This window comes from Hylobates moloch, unplaced genomic scaffold (genome assembly GCF_009828535.3).
Source record: "Hylobates moloch isolate HMO894 unplaced genomic scaffold, HMol_V3 SCAFFOLD_23, whole genome shotgun sequence".
Lineage (NCBI taxonomy): Eukaryota > Metazoa > Chordata > Mammalia > Primates > Hylobatidae > Hylobates > Hylobates moloch.
In genome coordinates this window covers 17873933-17900099 of record NW_026652298.1, presented here as the reverse complement: position 1 = coordinate 17900099, position 26167 = coordinate 17873933, and the positions used below count along the sequence as shown (strand labels likewise).

The following is a 26167-nucleotide window of genomic DNA, read 5'->3' as shown; positions in this document are numbered from 1 at the left end:
AGATGGTAGATACAGAGAGCGAGAGAAACACCAAGAGGTGGTTTCTCTCCTCTGCAGGGCCCAGGGCCTGATGGCTATGATGATGACCAACATGCCTGCAGGGAGGCGTGCACACACTTGCAGCCCAACTCAGGAGAAAAATTTCAAAGGTTTGCACTGTTACCATAACAGGGCAGGGAGAACTGTGCATGATTTGAGTTCCCTTTAAATTTAGAACACTGCATAGATTAAATTCAATTTTGTGTGTGTGCATTACCTGAAACAGAAAGCCAAGACCTGTCTTTCCCATTTGCATTTCTAGCTCTGTGACACTCACCACAATCAAGAAGCTGTCGTAATTCTGCCAGGTTGCTGGAGCTCTGTGTTCTGTATAGAGTTGAACATTCCAGACCTAGGACACAAAACAGACCACAGACCATGTATGCAAAACACAGCTCTCTGGAGAACCTGTGAGCCTGCTGCCAGAGACATTCCAGTTTCCATCCAGTATCTGTTCTAGATGTGTACCAAATATTCTTGGAAGTCAACTCCTACTATTAATCTTATCTGGCATGTCGATAATTTTGGCAAAACCATCTGGCCTCTAAGAAGAAAGTTAATCATATTTATTAAATTATGAAGAATTTAATAGTTTCCATATGGAAACTACATGATAATCTAGAGTTAGAAATTATAGACCGAGACATTTTTCCCAGTACTTAGCCCCGAACAGTTTGAGTGTCCAGCCGAGTATCTGGACATGGCTGGTAGTAGGAAATTTACTTAATGAATGCACAAGAGACAAATAATAACAGCCATGAAATAAGGGTAGAACAAAGGAACTGATGCCCTCTAGCAGTCTGGTTACCTTTCTTTTCAATGGCTTCCACGAGCTTGATAAGAAGAGGCGGGGCAACGTCAGGAGGGGCAAACTGCTCTGCAAGATCCGGGAGAGTCAAAGCTGCAAACAACAAAATCCCACCATTGTATTGAATTTGGATAGTTGAATGCATTAGACCACAATGAAGGACGTACAAAATAATTTAACTACATCTGACCTTTGCAAACTCAGGCCCCAGCAAGAAGAACCCCTGCTCTGGGCTTTTGCACTTTCCACGCCAAAGTGATATGCCCACTGCTTCTCACCTAGGGTCTACTCAGAGTAATGCTCCAGGATTTCCTGCTAAATGGCCTTTCCCCTAGGTCCACCCTCCCCAGGGCAAACCCCCCTGTCTAGGTACACCCCTGGGCCCCAAAGTTGGGGGGAGTGGCAGGATGGATGGGAGTTTGGACGTGCAGGGAGAAGCCAGGGATGAACCAGGATCCAGCTCTCCTCATAATACCACGCTCTAGGGCAGAACTCTCAGGAGCCCAAGAACCTGAATTCAGATCTCTCCTCCTGGTCATTAGGAAGAAATAACTGCCCAGAAAGGATGGGACAGATTTTATTGAACAGTTTGTTGACATGATTTATAACAAAAATACTTAGGTACGGGCCTTACTTGGGCCTCTTTATGCATTCTTGCCCCAAGCCTCACAAATGGCCAGGTATGGGCTGAGTCTCAGATCCAGAAGCCAGTATGAATGATCACTGCCCACTTAATATCAAATTAAATTTCTGTGTAATTTTGTCAAAGCCTTTATTTGTTTATATATTTTTTGGTCAGTTAGTGGTTTTTAAAATGTGGTGTTTTCATAAACTTTTTCCATGCGTTTTAACCATTTGCAATGATACCAAAAAATCTAACTGGATGACACTCATAAATAACATTCTTCAAGATTACATTGATAACCTTATTCTCAGTCCCAAAAAAATAAATAAAACCATTGTAAGCAAAAAAAATTCTCAAATTATGCCAGAAGAGGGAGCTAAATATATTCATCTTAAATTTGTGAAACTGCAAAATAAAGGTAAATTAAAGTTATTATGAAAATATAAGTACAACCTGTTTATTAGCCTCATCGCTTGCAGTCTTTTCTAGGAATAATTTATATAATCTGAGAAAGACTAAATATTTGCAATTTTGTTTCTGTGAGATTTTACCAGTATAGCTCTTTATTAGAAGCCATATACTATGGTAAACAAATTTCCTTTTTCTTTTCCTTTTTTTTTTTTTTTTTGAGACAGAGTCTCGCTCTGTCACCCAGGCTGGTGTGTAGTGGCATGATCATGGCTCGTTGCAGCCTCAACTTCCTGAGTTCATGTGATCCTCCCACCCCAGCCTCCTGAGTAGCTGCGACTACAGTGCACAGCATCACTCCCAGCTAATTTTTTGTATATTTTCAGTAGAGACGGGGTTTTGCCATATTGCCCAGGCTGGTCTCGAACTCCTGGACTCAAGCAATTCGCCCACCTCAATCTCTCAAAATGCTGGGATTACAGGTGTGAGCCACTGCACCTGGCCAACAAATTTTTAATTAAGCCTGTATTTCAAGTACTAAAAGTCAACATACAACAAATTCATGTTACAAAAGTAATGTTATTAAATTTTGATCTCCGAGAAGTATGATTAAGTCGTTTTGCAAAAACATTCTTTTAGATTGCAGTATGCAATGTGCAGTACATAGATGGATGCATGATCTTTCCACCTAATTCTATTAGCCACTGCAAATACCCAGGATAAAAACAGAAGAGCTATATTATGAGGGAAAATCCTACAGTAGCACTATTAGAGCGTGCTATGATGATGGAAATGCTCTACAGCTGTGCTCTCCAATAAAGCAATAACTAGCCACGTGGCTATTGAGTAAAATGCAGCCATTCTGGGTGAAGAACTGAATTTTTTATTTTAACTGATTTAAATGGAAACAACCTATGTGGCTAGTGCCCACAGAATTAGAGAGTATAGTCTTACTTGCCTGCCCAAGGGCAAATTTTGTCAATGGCAGATGAAAGATTCCCGAGTCAGCTTTGTGTTAGAGACCCCACTACTCTAAAGCTATCCCTGAAGACAAGGCATCTTAACATAGAGCTAACCAATATTTGAACTCAAAGCCCTGCAATGTTTACCACTCAATTTCTTGAGTGACTTTGTCCTACTGCAACATCACTGTAACACATCTTAGGTTTCATAAAAGCACAAACGGCCGGCCATTAACTTTCCAGTCACTGTACAGAGGGTTGGGTGGGAACTTCACCTCTCTCCAGTGTCTCCCACACCTGCCGGAGCTAAGCACCACCTGGAGAACGTGCTGGAAATACTGATTCCCAGGTACCACCCTAAATCTTCAGAATCAGAACATCCAGGAATGGGCTAGTAATCTGTTTGGGGTTAGAAATAAGCTTCAGGACGTGTACTGTTTTGATAAGAAAATTCACGTGGGTGATCCTATGAAAAAATCCAGCAATGACATCGCTCAAATCTCTATATGTTAAAATGTAAATATATCTGAAAAGCACTTCAAATGCAAACGTCTTAAAGGTTTCATAGTCCAATTAAAAGCATAAAATTTTAAAGGAAATATTATAAAATGAAAGAGCACACCATTTCATTTCCTCTGATAAATTATAAACCAATTCCCTTTGCCTTAATATCAACTCCCAAAAGTATCCTCTCTCACAAACACCTTCTACACTGAATACAATGAAATATCATCCTATCAGCATATATAATAGAAGGGAAATATAAAGGTAGAGAAATGATGTAGAAAAGTGTTATTAGTTAAGATCCATTATTGTGTCATTCCTTAGGCCTCTCAAAGTAACAAGACTTAGCACACCCCAAAATCTCAAAAAGCTAAAGATTAAATAGTAAATACATATCCATGCAACTCTCATGCAACCAACATGCCAATTCCTCTTCCCCTTTTCTCATAAATTACACAGGCATTTTTTTAATTAAAAAAAAAACTATAATGTTGGCTCTGAAAATGGAATTACTTAATAAAGGTTTGTCTCATTCCAGAGTCTTATCAACACAATCATTTCTGCAGGCAAATATGAAAGTTAAATTAAATGCTAATTAAAGATTTCATCTAATTGTGATTGAAATATGCACCCAAAAGTTGTTATATTGCTGGGCTGGCAAATGCTCCATACAAAAGGGTTTCCAGCTCTCTTTCTTCATTAAGCTTGAAAAATGGTTTTAAAAAAGCAAAACTTCCTTGCTTTCCTTTGTCTTTTCAATGTTTTTTCGGCAAAAAGTGTTAGTTTACCTGCAGTATCCTGAGCTACAAAACATTATGTTTTACACATTACTCATTCAGGTGTTGGACGAAGTTTCTGAAAAGCGCTGTGCTACACCAAGTCAGGATCTGTGAGAACACTGGAACTTTTCTCAAAATGCACAACAGATTGCTTTAAAAAGAAAAAAAAAATACACATAGGTACTAGGAAGTGTAAGTACTCTTTTTGTAATGTATTCAGTGACTCCCCATTGAATTTTTAATATTGAAAAAAGCTTTATCGCTCAAATGTATGAATCATCATAGCTGATGAGGATTTTGCAAACGGAGTTTAAAATGGTAAATTTTACAAGGTTTTTTTTTAAATGGCAATTCAAAGATTTTCTATTCCTTAGTAAAAAATGTCTGTGAGTCAATCCATTTCCTCTTTAAAATATTTAAACATGAGGAATGTGAAAGTTCTACCCAAAAAGCTTTAAAGTGTATATCATCTACTTCCAACTCTAGGATCAATTACCACTGAAAGTCTAAAAAGTCCTTTAAAACAAAATATTAATTTTTATGACAATCCTGAAATCAACTATGCCTTTAATTTTACTAAATACACAAGGTCAAGAATTACTTTTCCATTAGATTCCACTTTAAGAAATTCCAACAGGAAATGACAATTGCTAGGAATTACCAAATTTGGCAAGTTGTTCCTTGAAAAGTCCACGATAAAGCACCATGTTACAAAGTTTGATAAACCAAAAAATAATAGGACTAAATACAAAAAGAATCAAATATTATCAATTATATAGGGTGGGGTATGGAGCAAACACAAATTAACAGAGCACCATCCTCCAACAGTTTATATATAAATTCTCATTACAGTTCAGCTTTTGATTTTTATACCTGAATAAGTAATGGGTTTTGGTTGTGAAGCTTGCTGTAGCACAGTGTATAAGTCTGGAGAACCAACTCCACTCTTAAGAATCTGAGCAAATTTGTTGATTCCTTTACTACAACCCAATCTCAGTTTTTCACTAGCTAAATCATTTTTCATTGAAAGAAATCAGTATTGCTTAGAAAGAAAAGGATAAAGATCAGCAGAAAGGTTTAAAAGTAGTGAATCCAAGACATGCATTATTTCAAAAGAAAGGAGGATTCAGCCTTCAATGTTGACCAGAACACCAATGAACTAGGTGTCCCAGGTTGTGGGAAGAATATTTGATGACACATCCGATGCTGCATTTTCCACTGGTTCTAGTTTTCCCCCTTTGCCCTGGTGACAGCCAATCACATGGAATAGAAAAAGAGCCTTCTCTCCAAACTTCAGCCCTTCTCAAACCACTAACATGGACAGGCCTTGACAGTCCTTGGGCACCAGCGGTGTGTGGGAGACAGTGGCATTCTTTGCATTAAGTGGTGCCAACACCGTTATGAAGTGCAAAATGAAACCACCACACAGCTGCACCTTCGGGAGGCATTCACCATAAAAAAAGATATTTTGAAGTTAGTGCCTGGCAGGGCCCAGCGGAAAGTTTAAGCTGAAACACTGGGACTCCAGAGGCTGCCCAAGCCAAATATTTCATTACAGATGGAAGCAGTTTGGAAGTGTGTGAAAAACTGCCACTTACCTCTGAAAATGTAATACAAAGAAAAGAAAGTGTATATGCAAAGTGTGGATCAATGTTTTATCAAGATGTTAGTCTGTCTGCTAACTGCTGCTGAGTCAAAGCTATTTCTGTCTGAATCTCTCTCAGGACTTCAGGTGAAAAATGTATATTCTGGTGGGCAAATCTAATCCCAATTCTTTTCTTAAATAAACCTTTAAAGCATATTCATACTTTATGCTTGCAATGATTAACACCCTGAACTTTAATCTTATTAAGCTTTATGGGTGACGTTACAACAGATGATGGCCTGTGCTCTTTGACAAAGCAAAAACAAAGCAAAAACTCCAACCATGAGTTCCCTAATTTTGGGACACATCTGTTTAATCAGTAGTAAAAAAGTGATTAGAAGCAGAGCTTTAAAGCCAAGGAGGCTTAGGTTTTAATCCTTGCTTTGCCACTTACTGAATTCAGTAATCTTGGGCAAGTTAATTAACTTGAATCCCATTTATTCATCTGTAAAATGGGAGTAATTATGTGTAGTAATAAGGATTAAATGAATAACATATATATATAAACATGACAGGCATCATGCCCAGTATGTAGAAAGCACAAACTAATAGGTAGTTGTTATTGTTAGAATTAGTCATGTAATCTTTATTATTGTTTAGATTATGGAAATACCCGATTGCAATTGCAGGTTTTAAGACCAGAAATTATCATACTTAGACAGACTCTTCTCAATACTTTTCTAAGGAAGCAAGCTGGAAGCATATTTGCATTTTGCCTTTGTATATATAAACAATACTCAAAATCTTCAGAAGTCAAAACCAAAATATTTTCAATTTATCACACTTTTCCCCAAAAGGACCACAATACTAATATATTTGAGATATGAGACTTCAGTTTTCTGAATGTGAAGACAAAATGAAGTTGGAATGACTGTGTGCTAAATTATATTGAGCGTGGCCGAAACAAGAACTTTTTGCAGGAAGAAGGAGAAAAAAAGTATGCGCAACTGAAAATGAGAGTACAAAGAGTAGATGTGGAAATAAATCTTCAGCCATAACTACATTATTTTCAGAGATAACTAGCACGAGGGAATTAAAAGAGTTGCCAACAGATTTAAACTAGAAGTTTGCAAATCTCCTCAGATACCCTAATTAGTCTTTAATATCGTTAAGTTTATCTTCTCCCATTTATCTCTCCTGCTGCACAGCTAAAAACAAATGAAAGGGATTTGAGATCCTCTGTCCATTCATTTTATTTCTGGACAACAGACTAGTACAGAAAACAAACAGCAGGCAAAGACCTTACTAAACCTAAGCAGACCTAACAGCTTTGTTTCTGACGGCCTTAGCTAAAGCCTCAGAGTTAAGAGGTAACTGAAATGCAAGATTACATTTAATCTTTGACAGGCTAGCCTAATTAGTTGTGATCCTTATCACCTAAATTGGAGTTTGATTCTAAGATTACCAATTTACAGTGTATAGCAAATTAAAATGCTAGGCAGGATATAAATGGCGAAGAAAGGGGCTTCCTCCTCTCCTCACCAGAAAAATAATGTATACCTGCGTCCACAGGATTTTTGAAGCCAATGATTTATAAGGAAAGTTGGTCTTTCGGTGTGCTAAGAAAGATTTCCTAAGAAGTATGACCCAGAAGCCCCAAAAAAGACAAAAGACAAATCACAGGCCATACCATGCAGTGGGCGGTAGGCTGTTTGCTGAATGATTAGTACTGAACATCAACTAGAAGCCACATTCCCACAGTAAGTATTTTACAGAAATATATTCATTTATTTTTCATAGCAGTTCAAAGGTGTATAGTCTCTATTATCCCCAATTTAAAGGCAAGGCAACTATTTGGCCAATGTCACAAAGCTCTTAAGTAGTGCCTATGTATTGTTTGGGCTTGTCTTCCCTGCGCCAGAGTATACAAGCGCCAGTCAAGGAAAGAAGCTTATGGTAAGTTTCCCAACACTTCCCGCAAGCCTCCCTTCTTTAAAAGGTATCTGCAATAAGGGTGTTATGAAACACACAGATATCTGATGGTCAATCCCACAAGGGAATAACCTTAATACTTTCTGATTATGTTCAAGTTGAGTGATCTTGATAATAGCAGTTTTTGTACTTCCTCCCCAAATAACAAGTTAATATATTCTCTCTCATTATGAACTACTTTGAAATGCAGATAATTAACACTGTAAATGGAAAATCAATAGGAGCCCCTATTAATAACCAGAGAAAAAGGCAGGGGTATTCCAGATGAACCACCCTATCTCTGGCTGAGGGCAAACTTGTGGAGACACTTCTCTCCTACTTACATGTGATGATAAATTTCAGAGTCAAACTTATACAATGTCATGTTAGAGATGCTTAAAAATAATAAAGCAGAGTTGTAAAATGTAACTTGAGAAGCTGCGATGTCACAAGCAATTGAAGGATCCCCTGATTAGTATTAGGAGAGGGCAGGGTGATGGAGAGGAACTGGACAGAAAGATGCTACTGGCAGACTAGAGACCAGAAAGAAGCTTTGGATCCAGGCTGGGACCTCATTGACAGTGCAGAAGCAGGCCACTGGCTGACCAAGGAGAAAGTGAGTGGGAAGAGAAGAGAGGAACTGCCAAAAAGGCAAGTTTGTCCAGCCAGACCGAACAAGCACTCTTAAGAAAGCCTGGATGGAAATGAGAAAAAAGCAGCACCAGATTCCTTTTCAATAACAACAGAGAGTAGAGGTTTTTTCTCTGACATTTTTAAATATCCTGAAAAGTTGAAAGAATTGTTTAGTGAACGCCCACATTATCTTTCACCTAGATTCTACGATTAACATTTTATCATATTTGCTTTATTTACATATTTATCTGCCAGCACATTTTTTTTAAAAGATGCTTTTTAAAGTCAGATGTGGAAGTCAGTTGCTATGGACTGAATTGTGTCCCTTCCCCCCAGATTCATGTTGACGCCCTGACCCTCAATGTGATAATATTTGGAGATGGGCCTTTGGGAGGCAGCTGAGTTTACAGGAAGTCATGAGGGCAAGTGCTCTCACGATGGGATTAGTGCCTTTATAAGAAGCAGCACCAGAGACCTTTCTCACCACCCTTCCCATGTGAGATCCCAGTGACAAGGCGGCAGCCTGGAGGCTAGGGAGAAGGCCCTCACCAGAACCCAACCACACTGGCACCCTGTGAGAAATAGATTTCTAAATGTCTATGGTGGTACAGACATAAACACCAGTCTGTGGTGTTTTGTTATGGTAACCCTGACCTAACACATCAGTACATTACACCCAAAGAGAGGAATGGAACCTTGTCTAGAAAATGTCACTGTCAAACACAAATTCTGTAAGTATTTAGTAAATACCCTCTGCATGTCAGAATATTCCCAAGGGCAGTAGTTGGAGGCAGTGGTTCCCCAACTTTAATGTACATATCAATAGCCTGGTTCAGGAGGTCAGGATGCAGTCTGGGATTCTGCATTTCCAACAGGCTCCCAGGTGATGCCCATGCTGTCGGTCCTAGGACCACAATCACGCTTTGAGTAGCAAGGATTGGGGCTGGGCCCACCAGCTACAGAGAGGAAATCCAGACCACTGTGGGAGACAGAACCCCAGCGATGGACCTTCTTACTGATAACTTGTTGCCTACATGCCTGAGTTTCACAGGCTGATCTTACACCAGACCCCAAATGATACTGATGGACTGGAGGGTCTAGCTAGCATATCAAATTCAGTCTGATACCACATAGAATTAGGTATCAAAAGACAGACTAGCAGCCAGGAGCTCTGCTGCCCTGTGCATTGTGTACTGATGAGTGGAGAGGGATTATGCGAGCCACAACTTGCCCAAGGTCCCACAGGAAGTTCGAGCCGAGGACCCAGGCCTCCTGACGCCCATGCCAGAGCCTTTCCCACCTCACCACATTCAAGAGGACTTTGCTCTTTGTATTTCCTGTGGGGTGGGAGGAGTTAGGAAGGGACAGAAAATGTTAGGCTGATTACAAATCACTACTACTGCTGATAATTCCCATGTAGTGAACACTTAGTGTAAGAAAGTCTGCTCAGCGTTTAATCTCATTTAATCTGTACAACGATCTAAGGAATTATCATTGTCCCCATTTTACAGATGAGAAAACTGAGATTAAGAAAAGTTAAACAAGTTACCTAAAGTCATACCAGCAGTAAGAAATAAAGCTAGGATTTTACAGAACATATGGGACTTCAAAGCCAAGTGTAACCACTCTGTGAATCTAGGTTGCCTTTTTAGGCAGACACACTGCATGACGCCATATATGAGGTTAAAAAATCTTTACGTGACACTGATGGACAAGCATTTGGCGACAGTTGCAACCCTCGGTGACAAGAGGTGCGTTTTTTCAACTTGAGCTTGGACTGGCAGGCCAGCTTCTCACCATCACCTCTGCTTTATCAGTATTGAAGCCTTGCCAGCCCACTCAGCCAGGCTAAATATTTTCAAGACAGCATTTATTAAATATTTTCTCATAAAGCTAAACAAAGCACATTCTTCCCCAAGGATGTAATGGGTTTCATCCAGCTAAATATAGCTGGCTAACTTATCACTTTTAGCAAGGTACAAAAGACTCTTCTAGTTAATCATCAGATGGACTGAGGGCTCTGCAAATCACTTTTTAAAAATATATATTTTGTAATGTATATTTGCAAGCATCCCAAAATGAAATCTTAGTAAAATACGCTTAACAAACATATGAAGGGAGTTGAAGCACCCATGATCAAAAAGGGAGAGACAGGGAAAGCAACGACCTGTGTGTGGAATTGCAAAGAAAAATAAAGGCAAGAAAGGCAAGAGGCCTGAAAACATTGTACAGAAAATTCCCTATTAGCTGGTGCAGAAAAAATGCATAAGAAAATAATATTTATTCAGACTTCATTTTACAAGTTTGAAAAGATCACTGATATAAGACTATATATATTAAAAGGTAACAATTTTGAGATAAAAGTAAACACAATCCTTAACAATTGTGGAAGGAATCAGAGTTTAACAAAATGAAGCAATATACTTTCACTACTTCAGACAAAGGTGATTAATTCTGGTGGGCTAATACATCTTCATATCTCACAATAGACTATGATCAGTAGTGAAATGAACAAGAGGCTACTCACCTCTCTGCTAAAGAAATTAATGGGCTTCTTCTGGTTATGGTTTTAGAATTATAATTTTAGATGGGTCAATTTGGGCAGATGTTGAACCCTATCACTACATTCTCAAAAAAGCTCAGGGTAATAAATAGTACTATAGTTATTTGTGCCAAACCAATGCACTTGCACTTAAAAAAAAACAACACACAAAACTGTGATATACAGAAGGCCCTATAGATATAGCAGAACTAAAATGTAGAATATATATCTATATCTATCTATCTATCTATCTATATATATATATATAAATTATAGAAAGAAGCCTGGTCGTGTTCTCAAAAAGATTCTCAGAAATAAGCCAACAGATACAGAGAGGTGATATTTGAGTAATGAGTGAATTCTAATAATTGCTTAAGGGTCAGCAGGGAGAAAGTTATGTCAACATAGACTAGAGCTAACTGATGAAAGGAAGGGGCAAACTAAAAGCTTCCCTCAGAGAGGGAACTATTCAATCAGTCATTTTAATTAACACTTTAGCTTCCTGATGGAAATACGTTGTTAACAATCTGTAGATTGAACACAGCAAAATGTTGGCTTCCTATAATGAAAGTCCATACAATGTTAATGAAAAAGTAGCAGTGACTCAGGCTGGTGAACGGCCCAGAGGTGAAAGCAATCATTTATCACTGCGGGGTACTCCTTTCTGCATTATCATCTCAGAGTCGCTTCTTCCTTAACAACCGTAACAACCTATGCTCCACTTATCTGTTGCACCATTTCTGTCTTCAGCTGAAAGGGAAGTGATAGGGTCTGAACCACGGGAGGGAGGTTGTACATTTTGTTCTATCAGATTAGGCCTCAGTAACTTTATGAATTATAAGCTGTCAACTACTTTTTCATCTGCTGTAGAATATGCTTCTTAGAAATTGTGGCTATAAATAAAACAACAGATGTTTTTTTGTTGGCTCTAACAGGAGCTTGAGTAATTTTTTAAAAAGGGCTAGAAGTTAAGCAAATTACCTAAAAGGCTCTTTCAGGTTTCCCCGTTGGTCATCTTTTATGTTTGCCTTCTGAAGACATTCATTTTAGCCCATAAATTACTTTTTGGGGCCATTTAATGTAACCTACTGGAAAAACTAGAAAGGGGTTTTCAATACAATTGCTTTCTGTGACTTTTTAAAAAAAAGAGTATTGATTAAATCCCCTATTTATGATTATCACTATATCATATAAAAAGCAATTGAAAAGGCACTGTGCACTAGTAGAGAAAAATTAGACAATAGATGAGGCCATATGTTCCAGATTTTTCTGCCAACAACATGTTGGTAACTTTGGGCAAAACATTTAATGTCTCCGGGCCTCACTGTCATAACAGTGAAGTGGTAATGGTTTAACTAGATGTTCTAAAATCATTTCTAGTTCTTAAATTCTGTGTTTTGGAGAAAATGTCAAGGAGATCACATGCCCCAACATAAAATTACTAAATTTACATTTAATCACAAATTACTTAAAAAATAATTCTATATTATCTTTAGCCACTGTGTGTTGAAAATCTGGAAGAAATCACAGGCATCTGGAGAATGACTGGAGTTGGCACCAAGCAAAAATTACTTCAAATATGGAGGGAAGGAAGTTAAATAAATGGGAGAATGGCAACATTTAATTATACTTCACTGGGCTACACTAACTTATAATTTCTAACTCAGGGGATAGGTGGCTTAAAATAGTGTTTTGGTATACATTTTCACTTTGCCAGAATGAACAGTAAAATTAAAAATGACGAAAACATTTCTGTGACTTCTGTATGTGGATCTAACAAAAGACAACTAATTCCATGTTCTTAAATGTATTCCAAAGTTACAACAGCTAAAAATCAGAGAATGTAACTTGGCTTCTATAAATCATGGGGTTGTGGGGAGGAGGAGATCATGAAATTGAGAGCAACATGAAGACAGAGATGTGAACTGTCACTGCCCTAGTCATTTAGGTTATTTCCTTGAGTCATGATAACAGCCTTGTGAAATACATCAACCTCATTTTGTATGTGGGAAAGAGACTCAAGAGGTTTGGTGACTACACCAAGATCACTTAACTAGTGTTTGGCAGAGCAGATATTACAACCTCTGTCTGGCTACATCCAAGGGCCCTTGTCTTTCCACTTCATCTTTGATTTTTTTTCTCCTCTTCTCTGAGTTTCAGCATTAAATTGCCAGTAAATGCAATTCATTTGGACAGTTTGAGATTTTTAACCAATGCATGCATAGCGCTGCTGGGCTCTAAGAGATGGCGGGAGGGGAGAGTCCATGCAAAATTAGCTCATGATCTGCACAGTGAGTACAAATGTCAGGGATAAAACAGATAAAGGGGCTTAATTAGAAGTCATGATACTTAGAGGAAACTGCTCCATTTCCGAAACCTCTGTGGGTTTATCCATTCCCCTCTGAGAGTCATTTAATTCTTTGGAAAATAATACATTCTCAAAATTGTGGTATTTCTGATCACACAAGATCAGATATAATATACTAAAAGCTGCCCTTAGTATTTGATGCTTTCATTACCAAGAAGCCAATAATAATCATGGCCAACATACACAACGTACTTAATATGTATCAGACTCTATGCTAAGTTGCTTTACTAAAATTATCTCAGAAAATATAATCTTTCACAACACTATAAGAAAGGTTTTATTATCATTGTCATTGTACAGAGAGGAAAAACAGGTTCAGAAGTGATCTGTCCAGGCTCACACAGCTGCACTACTCAGCACCAGGATTTAACTGATAAGAGATGACCTGGTCTAGAGGACATAAAGGCAGCTCCCTTCCAAGAGATCCTTTTGTACTAACTGAGTGTCATCCCATGAGGTGCCACAGGGCATATGGTTTCCTTACAAACTGTGCCCCTTTTGGGAGGCAGCTCAGTGCACTGCTTTGGACATTGACTGCCAAGAGCCAGGCAACAAAGTTAGAAAAAGAGTTCTCTGGCCAAAAAGACCTGGAAAGTAGAGAGTTGAAGAATAGCCACTTTTGATCCATTTCTCTACTTACTGTAATTTTCTTTGTCTAAGATATTCTATGGGATGTTTAGCATATCTGGTCTATGTTTACCAAATGAGAACATAACCCCTCCCCCCACACCCATGGTGACAACCAAACTTCCTCACTCTTGAAAAATCACAGTAGAAGATGAACTGTTTCCATAGTCATGCCTTCTAGCAGCTGATCATTCATTTTGGAAGAAAAGATGCAGATACACAAAATAGTCAATGAGTAGAGTTCAGATGAGGAATTAAGAGGAAGAATGATTTCAGTGCTCTGTAAATAGTGGGGTCTCGCTGTAAGCCACACATGTAATTTTACATTTTCTAGTAGCCACATCACAAGCAAAAACAAAAGGTGAAGTTTAATCTTTTATTTAACCCCATATATCCAATATACAATCAACATATAATCAATATAAAAATTATTAGGTAAATATGTTAGTCTTCTTTTCTCTCGTTTTATGCTAATAGCACATCTCAATTTATAGCAGCCACCTTTCAGTGGCTCTGTGTGGCTTTGACCATGTGGCTGGTGGCTCCTACACTGAGTAGCATGGCTCTAGAGGATGGCTTTCAATTTTTCTTTAGGGTGAACTTGGTTACTTAGAGAATGTGTTAGATTTGAATTCACAGCTAACTATAAAGAAAAAAAGTATCATATTCCTTAGATGCTAAGAGGGTCAAATAAGAGGGTCTGTGTCCTTTTACTGTTAGCATGTATTAGATAAAAACAGCTTAACTCTATTGGAAGGCATTTAGTAGTCGAAGTTGACAGGGGAGCTGGGGGCACTGATAGTGTTTTTGATATACTAAGAACCTGCTGGAATACTAGGAACTTGGCATCCTGGCGTTTGTCACAATGCAGGGTGTGGAGTCAGAACATCTTCAGAAATGGCGTGATTAATAACAGTTTCATCTGATGGCTCTCCATCTGCCACTGGCTTCCCTTAAAATAAGCATCTAAAGTGTCTGTGCACCTCTCATTAGAGGTGGTCTGCTGACTGCAGAAGACAGAAGGTTCAATGATCAGGGAAAGACTGGTATGGTTCGGCTATTAAGTCAGAAAACCTAAGGCCTGCTTAGGTTCACATCTTGACATTATGAGCTGCAATAATTTCATTTATAAAGTTAGTGGTCATTAACATGTCCGATACTGGCTACAAGACAAATGAAAATAAAGAGGGCAGAGGTGGAAATATGTACATAGTATTAGAGGAAGAGGCAGGCACCTTAAGGAGCTGCTTTTCTTCCTGATAAGATGGCTCAGAGATGTATATAACACAGGATCCTCAAATTCAAAATCTCCAATACATCCCTTTTCCAGAACATGCAGTTTAATGAATCCATTCTTATAGAACATGGAACATATTTTTCAACTGTGTTGGTTACGCTATTAAGTGCATTCTGGGCTTGAAACTCCTACTAAAAAGGTAGCATCCCCACGAGCTGTGGAGGATTTTGAAGCAATTTAGCACCTCGTGCTGTCAGATGTTTTCTTACAACAGGTGCCCACAGTGTTTGCTCTTAGTCCTAAAACCTGACTCCAAGTGCATAGACTGTGAAGCTTCAACCCAGCTCCTAATTGACTCTTCTAAGAAAAAATGTGTTCACAGCTCAAATATCTGCTTCCACTTTGGATCCCCAAGGGAAAACTATGTCTTCTAAAAAGTCAGGATGCTATTGTTTTCTCTAAGCATAAAATTTGTTTTGGGTATCAGAAACTGGAAGTGGCAAGCAGTTCCCAAACTCAGATTATACGATAACATTATAAATAGCTAAAAGGTACTGAAGCAAAAATTACTATTCAGGAGAGGCAACAAGAAGAGAACAGGGAATTATAGGCAAGGGGGTTTCCTTTGGAAATGTTAGTTCCTGGGAACAGAGGCTATCTACAGTGGATGTCTGAAAAAGGCAATGAGGAGAGGACAGGGAATTAATATTATAGACATGGAATCTTCTTTGGAAATGACAGTTCCTGGATTTTAAAAGTGCTATATATAGTAAATGTTTGAAAATGTTAAACTACTCTGCAAAAATTGTCTAACAAAGGAAGGAAAACATAACTTTCCAGCATAGGAGTAAAAGTATTAGCAGAACATAATAAATTCAAAGTGTAGTACAGCCCATCTCTCCCCACCCCAACTGGCTGTCAAATACATTACTCCCGTGTGGGGCCTGCCTTTGCACAGCCAGCCAGCGGGGTAAAAAGAACAACATTAAATTGTAATTACCAGCCCTTTGTTCATGGGTTACTCCTCCATGGTTATGTCTGCATTTCCACGCAATTTTTGGTAGACAAGACGGGGTGAAATGTGTGGGTAGGGGGAACTTCATGGCTCTTCCTCTGATTGGAGCAGCTATCAGCCACCTGTTCAGATTGCCTTGCGTTATGTACACTTCTACTTGCTCCTATAATTTAAAATGCTGAAGGGAAAAAAGCAGTAAGATTTTAGGGTAATCTGGGCTTGGCTGGGCCAGGCAGCTCTTGCTTCTGTGGTGCTCCCACCTCAGACTGGACCATGAAAGGTCCTGGGGTCCTGGGTTCCTGGTGGCACATATCACAGTGATGGCTGAGGAGGCCCCATAAAGCATGTCTTCCCTCTCCCTGGAGTGGCCACACCCTGAGAAGCAGGCTCTGTACCACAGGACAAGTACTAATGTACTGCGTCCCCGCCACTTGCCAGGTAACCAAGTTAGCTAAAACTGGCCAGGTGAATGTACTAACCTTCTTCAACAGGGCTAGGGCTAGGCCAAACTGAAAAATATGAGGCTTGTCTTCAGCACCTGATTTTTCTTTCCCAAACTTTTTTTTTTTTAACCCAGCTTGGCATTATTTTTTGTTCTCCATTATCTCACACTCTTGCTAATTACCCCTCTCAATCCATGAACTACATAGTGCCTTATGGTCTTTTCTAGTCTTGCCCCACTCAAAAGCTAGTCTCTTAGAGAAGAGTCTATTAAACTCGATCACACTGAAATAACAAAAATGAAATGGAAAAATGACCAATGAAGCTTTATGTGTTACATCACAAAGATACTGCTGATTTTAACAGGGCCTCAAGCCAAATTCTAATTGTAGAATTTCAGGCACAATCTTTCTTGAAAACATAGCTCTTTAGTACTTTGCTATGAATAAATCACTGGAATGGGTCTAATTAAGATCATTAAATACTCCAGTCAATAATGGATTTTGTTGTTTTTATTGCTGGTTTTTTTGTTTTGGTTTTTTTTTTTTTTTTTGAGGCAGTGTCTTGCTCGGTCACGTAGGCTGGAGTGCAGTGATGAGATCATGGCTCACTGTAGCCTCGACTTCCTGTGCTCAAGTGATCCTCCCACCTCAACCTCCCGAGTAGCTGAAACTACAGACATGTGCCACCAGACCCAGCTACTTTTTGTAGAGAAGGAATTTCACCATGTTGTCCAGGCTGGTCTCAAACTCCTGAGCTCAAGCAATCTGCCCGCCTCAGCCTCCCAAAGTGCTGGGATTACAGGCATGAGCCACTGTGCCCAGCATGAACAGTGAACTTTGCACAACTGAGACTAGATGGTCATTCTGGATACCCATGCATGCATACTGTTGGTGCTTCAACAACAATCAACTTCATAAGGTAAGAGAAAAGAAGTATAGCAATAATACCATGAATTTATATAGCACTTTAAAAAAATTACAAAATGTTGCCAGGTGCAGTGGCTCACGCCTGTAATCCCAGCACTTTGGGAGGCCAAGGCAGGCGGATCACGAGGTCAGGAGATCGAGACCATCCTGGTGAACACGGTGAAACCCCGTCTCTACTAAAAATACAAAAAGATTAGCTGGGCGTGGTGGCGGGCACCAGTAGTCCCAGCTACTCGGAAGGCTGAGGCAGGAGAATGGTGTGAACCCGAGAGGTGGAGCTTGCAGTGAGCTGAGATCACGCCACTGCACTCCAGAGCCTGTGCGACACAGCGAGACTCCATCTCAACAAAAGGAAATAAAAAATTACAAAATGTTTATACTTTTTTTTGATACTCAAAGAGAAAAGCAGAGTGGGATGGTCAGAATGGAGAAAGACCTAGATTAATAACCATGTTCAGGCTGTTTTCATTAAAGAACAGAAAAACATCTAGTTTAAGGAATCAAGGTTGCTTTGAACTATGCACTATTTTGAATAAACAGATATTTGATGTTAAAGATTTTTGTGAACACGCCCCTGTGAATTCAGCATCCCACTCCTTTCAACCAGGTGCTTCAGTAGAAAGAATAAAACCACACCACAAAGGCAGTCAGTTACCAAGCCTGCAAGGCCCATGGCTCTGTGGTTTTTGAAGATATTATCAGCATTTTAATGTGAAACGTCTTGCACACCCAAAGCCCCAAATAATCACCACTTTTTGGGAATTTGTACTTTTCCAAATGACAAGAACATTTATGACTCTGTACATTATAATCTGTCGATTACAAGAGCTATTAATGACAAGAGAATTCCAGTGCTATAGGGAGCAGCTTTTTCACATTGATAGCCAGTCTGTTTCACTTTCGCCATCTGATTTCCTTCCAAGTTAGAAAAAACAGTGGAGACAATGAAATAGTGAGACTGAGAAGTAAAATGAAACTAGAGCTCAGAAAAGCAAACAGTGTTTTCCTCAACTCCCATTATCTTCATAAAATCACTAACTCATTCCCCCCCAGCACTATTTTTGGGGGCAGGGCTTCAAATTAATGCAAAGTCTATAAAGGTCATGAAGAAGCAGCTAACAAGTGACATTTGTTTTACCCCACTGCTGAAGCACAGGATGAGGCTGAATCAGAGGCTGACCCAGATAATGATGGTATTGGGATATAGCTTAGTGGAGAATGAATACCTCCAAAGTCTCCCAAGAGCCCTGAATCACCATTTGTTCCTTTACAACACTAAGTTCCCTTTACTGGTAAGAGTGGGTTATTTCTTACATCCATAGCATGGAAAAATCTTTATCTGACAAAAATTTTGAGAGGACCAAAAAGTGAGTACTTTGCAAATCAGGGACTGAAACAATTCTCCTTTGGTCATTTTAGAAAATCAGATGCTGCTAAATTTCATCACCTACTTAGAAATCTCAGAAGCTCTAATAAAGCTCTGGAGCAACCCAAAGACAAATGTTCCAGGCCATTCCAGATTCATTTCCCTTGAAGGATCTCTCACCAGTAAGTGCAGCCTCTGAGCAGCAGCTCGTCCATTTGCAGAAAAAAAATTGTGGCCTGACTTGTGTCAACTAGGGACAAAGGCAGGAGAAGAATTTGGAGGTTACTCAGTGGAAAATTTAGGAATAAGAATCTGGAACCTTAAGAAACCTTGATTTAATTTAAGATACTGCTTTGTTTGCATCGTAAAAAAAAGAAAAAAAGAAAAAAGAAAAAGACTGTACTGATGCAATCTACTCCACTGTATTATATAAAATTTTAAGACCTAAAAGAAACACGATTATGGGTATGAACCATAACTAAGCATTTCCAAGAGTGTCTTCCCTTAAATCACATTAAAATTGTAAAAGTAAGGTACAACTGGTGACGAGCCACTTATCAGTCCATTCAGGCCAGCTCCAAGATAACAATGACCTTAATATCAAACCAGTATTCCATAACCCTCTCTTTAGAATTCTTGACATGAGGTCACTTTTTATTGAAGGCTTCACTAAAATAAAGTCTTTGTAAAGATACCCTTGGGGTTAGAGGCCTAAGATGAAAATACCTTAACATGATTTCTCCTTTATAGAGAGATTCCAATGTCCCGGCAATGGATCAATCGTTCCTTTGGGGGTTTTATTTTTTATTTGTTGGCAAGTTGGAGTAGATGATCCCTCTGGTCCTTTTCACATCTAAAATCCCATGATTCAAAACTCTTTTCAGTAAACTTCCAATTTTCCATACTAATTGATGAAGAGAGAGAACAAGAGAAGGGGCTTGACCGTAGAAAACAATGAAACATCTCAACAGTTTATATGTAAGTTAAGGATGCAGAATCATTCTTTTCTTGGGAATAAGTCTCTCCTGGTTTATCTTTGTATTTGGCGACTGTGCCAGAGAACGGGGAGTTCACAGAGCAATCCTGAGAAGTTTGCTCCAACACTGACTGGTCAACTGATTTATATAACATTTGAGTGTGCAGACTCACATTTACTTGCTGCATTTATGACCAAAGGGCAAACATTTAAAAATCACTCAAGATTCTGGAAAGGTTATAAAATACAAAAAAAAAAAAAAATGGGGTCCATGGGAAAATAAAAAACATGACATTTATTAGCTCTTTCTTGGAGTGTATAGATGGGTTTATAGTTCATTGTTTTCAGTCATCCTCTGACTAAATAAGCTTTCCACCTGCTTAGTCAAGTGCTGAGAGAATATGACTACACCAAAGGATGTATGAAGCATGCATTTAATTTATCATAAAGAACTGTAATAAGGCGAATGTGTGCAGCTGGAACTAACTTGTACCAGATTTCGCCAATCCCCAAGCTCATGGTAGATACTTGCAAACACCTCCAGAAGTTCCGGCTGTTTTTAATTAATCGCTCATGTTGGGAGCATCTTGCCTGACTTACTAGAATGTCATTTTATTTAAAATAGGGTTCTGAACCTTAAGAAAAAAATAAATCCCTTTATTTTTAAGTCAAATAAATGATCCAAATAGAAATTTAAGTTTGGCTCTTTTAAAGGCAGCAATATTTCACATCGAATGTGCTCCTGAGGCCAGAGGAAATGTTCTTTCCTTTCCTAAAATTTCTAGCCAAGTACTCACAAACCCAGTTTCTTCCCAAGAATATTTGTTTTTTTATTTCTCAGAGCCTAGTTTTAAAAGGCTGGAACCTTTCACAAGTCAGAATAATTCCATTTGCTAGCTGGCTCTTTCTCCAAGTCCAGCTTGAATCCTATGAGACACATAAATCCTTGTCTGAAATGTAGGATAAGTGTCATGAAACATGCTAGGAAATTGGTAAACCACAGCTCAAAGCATAAATACAAAGATATAAGCGAAATCTACTCTAAAGTAAAACTATGACAAGAAGAAATACCACCATGCATTAATTCTTTAGCTAACAAAAATATTCAAGGAAAAAGTATGTGTGTTATGACAAATCTGGGGAGAAAATAAAAATCAATGCAGATAAAAATTAGTATTGCTAGGAGAAGGGACAAGGTAAATAAATGCACACTTGCCCTGAATTACTTAAGCCAGACATAAAGTCAATTTTTCCTGTCAAGTACTGTGTCAGGTGCCATCTGGGGAAAAAAAAACTGGGAGCATCTGAGAAAGGTGGAATCTGAGGGAGAAAAGGCAGAAAAGGGCATATTTTACAGCTACCATGCCGTATAGCCAATTGCCACTGGATGGCAGCGGGGTTTTACTTAGCAAAGTTGCTAAGAGCATTAGGATTGGTCATTCAATATCTGCCCTGCATGTTCGGCCCCAGTAACTCAAGGTTTCAGGGAAATACAAAGTAGCTCCTTCCCACCCCCAGAAGTGGAGATCTGTCCTAGAAATTGCAAACCTTTGTTCTGATTATCAGTAAATCCCTTGAAAATTACTAATTTACTATCAGAGTAAATTAAATTGGGAACTAAAATTAGTACTTCTAATAACTTCTAGGATTTTGAAATTCAGAAAGCAAGCACACATGTGCTCACATTTGCACGCACACATCCCTACAGTTTACTATTGCAATATTATCATCTTGAGCCCAGTACAACAAATTGAAACCACATTTTATTCTACTTTTTCTTGTTAACTTGATGGTTTCACCACACTTTTAAATGCTACACACTCCCCTCCCTCTCCCTTGGCATCTGATCCCTTTTTTTTCTTTTTTTTTTTGTAAATTCAGTAATCTCACCAGCAACAAGCTTTGCTTTCAATAAGTCTATCTGCCAACTTAAACAGCATCTCCTAAGGCAACGGAATAATGAAAGACACATGTAGGTACTTGCCTGTCATCAGATGCAAGCTCACGTCTGCCTGAAATTGGGCCTGTAATTCTGCTGATCCTCGGGTTCAGGACAGCATGGCCAAGAGTGGTCTAGAATGCGGCCCTTAGTCTAAACAGCAGATGAAGGATGCAAGGGGCCAACCTTTTTCATCCCTGCTAGGCTCTTGACCAGTCATTGCTCTTTAGTTCAAGGGGGAGACGTGAGGGATTGCTCAAATACTTGGCAGACAGAAAGGTCTTAAGACAGCAAGTAGTGAATTCTGCCTCATTCCTGCTGATGAACTTGAGGCAGTGCTTTCCAAGCCCAAACTCATGATCCAACCAGAACATCTCCAAAAACAGTCACTCCTGCACACAGCCAAGGCTCCACCACCCCCAACCGGGCGAGGGCCCTACACAACTCCTGATCTGAGCCCCTCCTCAGATGAGACAGAGTTTGCTCCTTTCCCTCTCATAATGCAGTCAACTGTGTGCCTTCCTTTGTGGAAATACAAACATTTTGTTTAAAAACTTGCAAAGTCTGAAGAATGGAAAAGTGTGAAAAGGCTGAAAAACTTGAAAGAAAGGAGTTGTAGTTCTGTCCATAAAAAAAGCTTCCTACTTTTTTGCAGCTGGGGCTACCATCAGAATCAGTGGCTGATTCATCCAGGCCTACAGGAATCCCCTCTTTCCACCCCGCCCCCACCACCTACACTGACTTGAGCACCCTTTTATGCCCTTCCTGTGTTAGTAAATGGCTTACAAACGTCCAGTGCCCTTAGTTCTGCCAAACAAGTAAAAACTTCAAGGGCTGTGAGGGCTCACAAAGACATACTCATTATAAAAATTATTATTTTTTAAAAAAAGGAACCTAACAGGGTACACTGAAAAACTAACTCATCAACACAGTTTACATCTTCCACCTTCTGAACTGGCAGCCTAAAAGTCTTCTCAAGCACAGGGCTACCAGAGATGTGCTGCAAAGTGTTTAAGAGGTTTCCACCAGACATTATTAAATTACTATTTTAAAATTAAATCTAGGATCCAGGGATTTTACCTTCCATAATAACAAGGGTGAGAGTAACTAATATAACCACTGTATCCTCCACCTTGAAGAATCTCTTCAGATAGTTGAAGTAGGATCCTTATCAGAAAGCGGTAGCAGTAACCCATTGTGTGCTGAATGGTTTTTATCCTATCTGGAAATCAATCATTTCCCTCCCTTTCCTTCTCCCTTGGGGAGTCACAAAACAGGCACGGAGCACCAGATTAACTTTCCTATGTTCACAAAAGGAAAACATACACACTCTCTTGATTTAAAATAATCTCTTAAGGATATGAATTAGGCTTCCTTGAGCTCAGTACTGCTGGTAAGCAGGTTCTGAAGTCTCATAACTAATCTAAAGAACTCCAAGAGCACCAATTCAAGCTCCTCAAGTAGTGTTGGTTTTAGAAACTTAGGGCTGAGGACACATAGGCCTGCTAACAAAGCAAGGGCTCTCCTCGCAGGGCTGAATGCTAATAATAGGAAGTCTCCAACTTCCATGTGGATTGTGTTTCCAAAGCTCATTTGTAAGCTGGCTGTGCAAAATCCAGAACACATTTTCCCCAAAAAAACATTATAAATGGTGGTTAGGTCCTGAGATTAGATCCCCGAAGTCTATTTCACTCAAGTGATTTTGCATGACTACATTGGCGATGACTGCAAAAGGGCATGTTTCGGTGACATAAAGGGTAATATAAGCTTCAGTAAACAAACATGGAAAACTACTCACTTATTATAGCTTCTATTATACGTCTAAGTCTATCAAGGCCAATGGAAATAATCTAATCCCCCCACCCCTTACTTTCATCATTGATGTCAGAGGCAAGGAGCTGATGGAGCTGGGGAAAAGCAATGGGCTGGAAGGCAGGCAGCAGAAGACGTGTGGCAATGCCAGAGAGCAATGCATGGGTTTCCACTGCCTTCCCATGCTGGGGCCTGTCTCTAGAACCCCACGTCCTGTGGCAGGCACCCACTCCCTGCTCCTGCTCCAACAATCTGAGGAGCAGGCAGTGAAGCCTAAGCTCCTTAGACCCCAGAGAGAAAAGAAACATAGTGAGCTGGAGAGGAGCAAGTGCTAAGGGCGAAGGAAGACACACACCACTGGGTGTTCCCAGCTGTTCCCAAGGTGTGCTGCTCACCCAGCTGGGGGGGGGCACGCTCGCTCATGCTCTCAGCTTCCCTCCATTAAGTTTTTAGCTACCCTCAAGGCAGTGAAAATTTTCTCTTCCCTTTGGTGACCCCAGAATCCAGCCCAACACTTGGCATAGAGTAAGCACGTAATAGACGACTGTGAACAGCGGTGGCCAGGGAATTATCTTCAGTTCTTTAGGGGTTCCCAGACGGGTATTCATCCAGTTATTCATTTGCTCACCAAATAGTCTATCAACTGTCTTCTACCTGAAAAACTTCAAATGGCTACTTGATTGAGAAAGCATCTATGTTAATGCCCCCCACCCCACCACAAGCAGTCTCCTTTCAAAGAGTACTTGAAATACCTGGTAATTGGTGTTTATAGACACCTATTAAAATGCAGCTTTATGGGAAGCTAAGTCATTACCATAGTAGCATAGTAATAGAAGCTACTGGGTTAACAGAATTCCTACAATGGCTTGTTGAATTAATCAATGTCATTTAGTGAAAGAAATAGTTTAGTTAAGAAGTCCAATGCGCAATATGATGTTATTTTAAAAAGAAACAATTTAAATACTTCAATGTGTGTTTAACTGCATTTTGTGACAGGACCACTTAGTGCAGGGTAGATAATATGTCCAAGCAGTGTTTTAACAACCCTGTACATCTGGTTTTATGGAAATATAACATAAAAAGACCAAGAAGAGATACCATGATACAGAACTGATGGTTGAGAGAGTAAAAATTAAAAAGGGATAAAAGTTGATTGAGTAGAAAAAGCAGAAATAAAAGTTTCACATGCACCTTTCTACTCTTCTTTGGTGGTTCTAGGAACAAAACCAACTGGAACAGGAAAATGACTCTGAATTTTAAATAATGAGTAAGCATATATTCCTTTTCCTAAAGGAAGAGACAAAAATAGAAGAGAAAGAAGGTATCATTACTGGTAAATGGGTAGGTCTTGACAGAAGGAAATTACACAGCCTGATTATAACAATGCATTTCAACCTCCTTACATAAAATGCTCATGTCTTAAATTCCTTGGTAATATTTGTGAAGCTATCTTATTTCCCCTCTATCTCACCTTTTTGAACCATGCTGCAATACTATGTATGAGCCTAATGCTGCCATCCATAGCTGTATGCTGGAAAATGCAAACATGTTCATTTCCTTCAGAAAATCTCTCAGTTTATTATGGCCTCACTCCAACCACTCTTCTGTTTGGTTTTTGCTTTTATTATGCTCTACTCATTTAAATTCATCAATATGTTGCTTTGTAACAGTTTACATTTTTTTGCACACATATATAGGTGTACTACATAAAAATTGAAACAAATAACATATAGGTCTTCCAATTTCCCTTGTATGACCTCTTTCTTTAGTTGTTACAGTGCTTAGTTCCCAGTGGTGGATAAATAATTTTTGCCAAAACAATTGACCAAACATGTCATGCCAACAAAGGGTATCAAATGATTATTTGGGTAGTGCCTCATATAAAAAAACTTAGAATTCCAAATACGAACAGACGTAAAGAAAAAATAAGGACACTATACAAAACAGTATTGGCTTTATTCATAAATGTTAGGATGTCTACCAACACACACAATCACAAATAGAATACTAATCTATGGAAATCTTAACTTTCTCAAGAATTGAAGGGGGTTTAGATACAGAGGACAATGAGGGGAGGTGGATTTAAGATAATATTAAGAATCAAAAACTGCTACGCTGGTGTTTTATATTTAAATCTAAGTCATCTTAATAACTGAATTTATATATCCATCCAAATAGTGGGGAAAACACCATTAAAAAGAACATTTTTGGCCAGGCATGGTGGCTCATGCCTGTAATCCCAGCACTCTGGGAGGCCGAGGCAGCTGGGTCACTCTTGAGGTCAAGAGTTCAAGACCAGTCTGGCCAACATGGCAAAACCCCATCTCTACTAAAAATACAAAAATTAGCCGGGCTTAGTGGCATGTGCCGGTGGTCCCAGCTGAGGCAGGAGAATTGCTTGAACCCAGGAGGCAGAGGTTGCAGTGAATCTAGATCCTGCCACTGCACTCCAGCCTGGGCAACAGAGAAAGACCCTGTCAAAAAAAAAAAAAAAAAAAAAAATCCCAGTATGGAAATACTTGAGAATTTTCAAAACAAAAACCTTTTTTTGTTTCATCAAATGCACCTTAAGGACATTCAATGACTCTGGGGAAATGATGC

At 39.2% G+C, this 26167-nt stretch overlaps 1 protein-coding gene across 3 annotated transcripts in view; it reads right to left on the bottom strand.

The window, feature by feature from the left end:
- PIK3R1 (phosphoinositide-3-kinase regulatory subunit 1) overlaps positions 1-26167 on the bottom strand; it is an 84994-nt gene that overhangs the window by 26950 nt on the left and 31877 nt on the right. For all 3 annotated transcript variants that reach the window (XM_032145451.2, XM_058433864.1, XM_058433865.1), the window contains exons 3-4: positions 848-940; positions 317-391 (exon numbers count right to left, since the gene is read on the bottom strand). In XM_032145451.2, coding sequence (XP_032001342.1) covers positions 317-391; positions 848-940 — 168 coding nt within the window. The remainder of the gene's footprint in view (positions 1-316; positions 392-847; positions 941-26167) is intronic.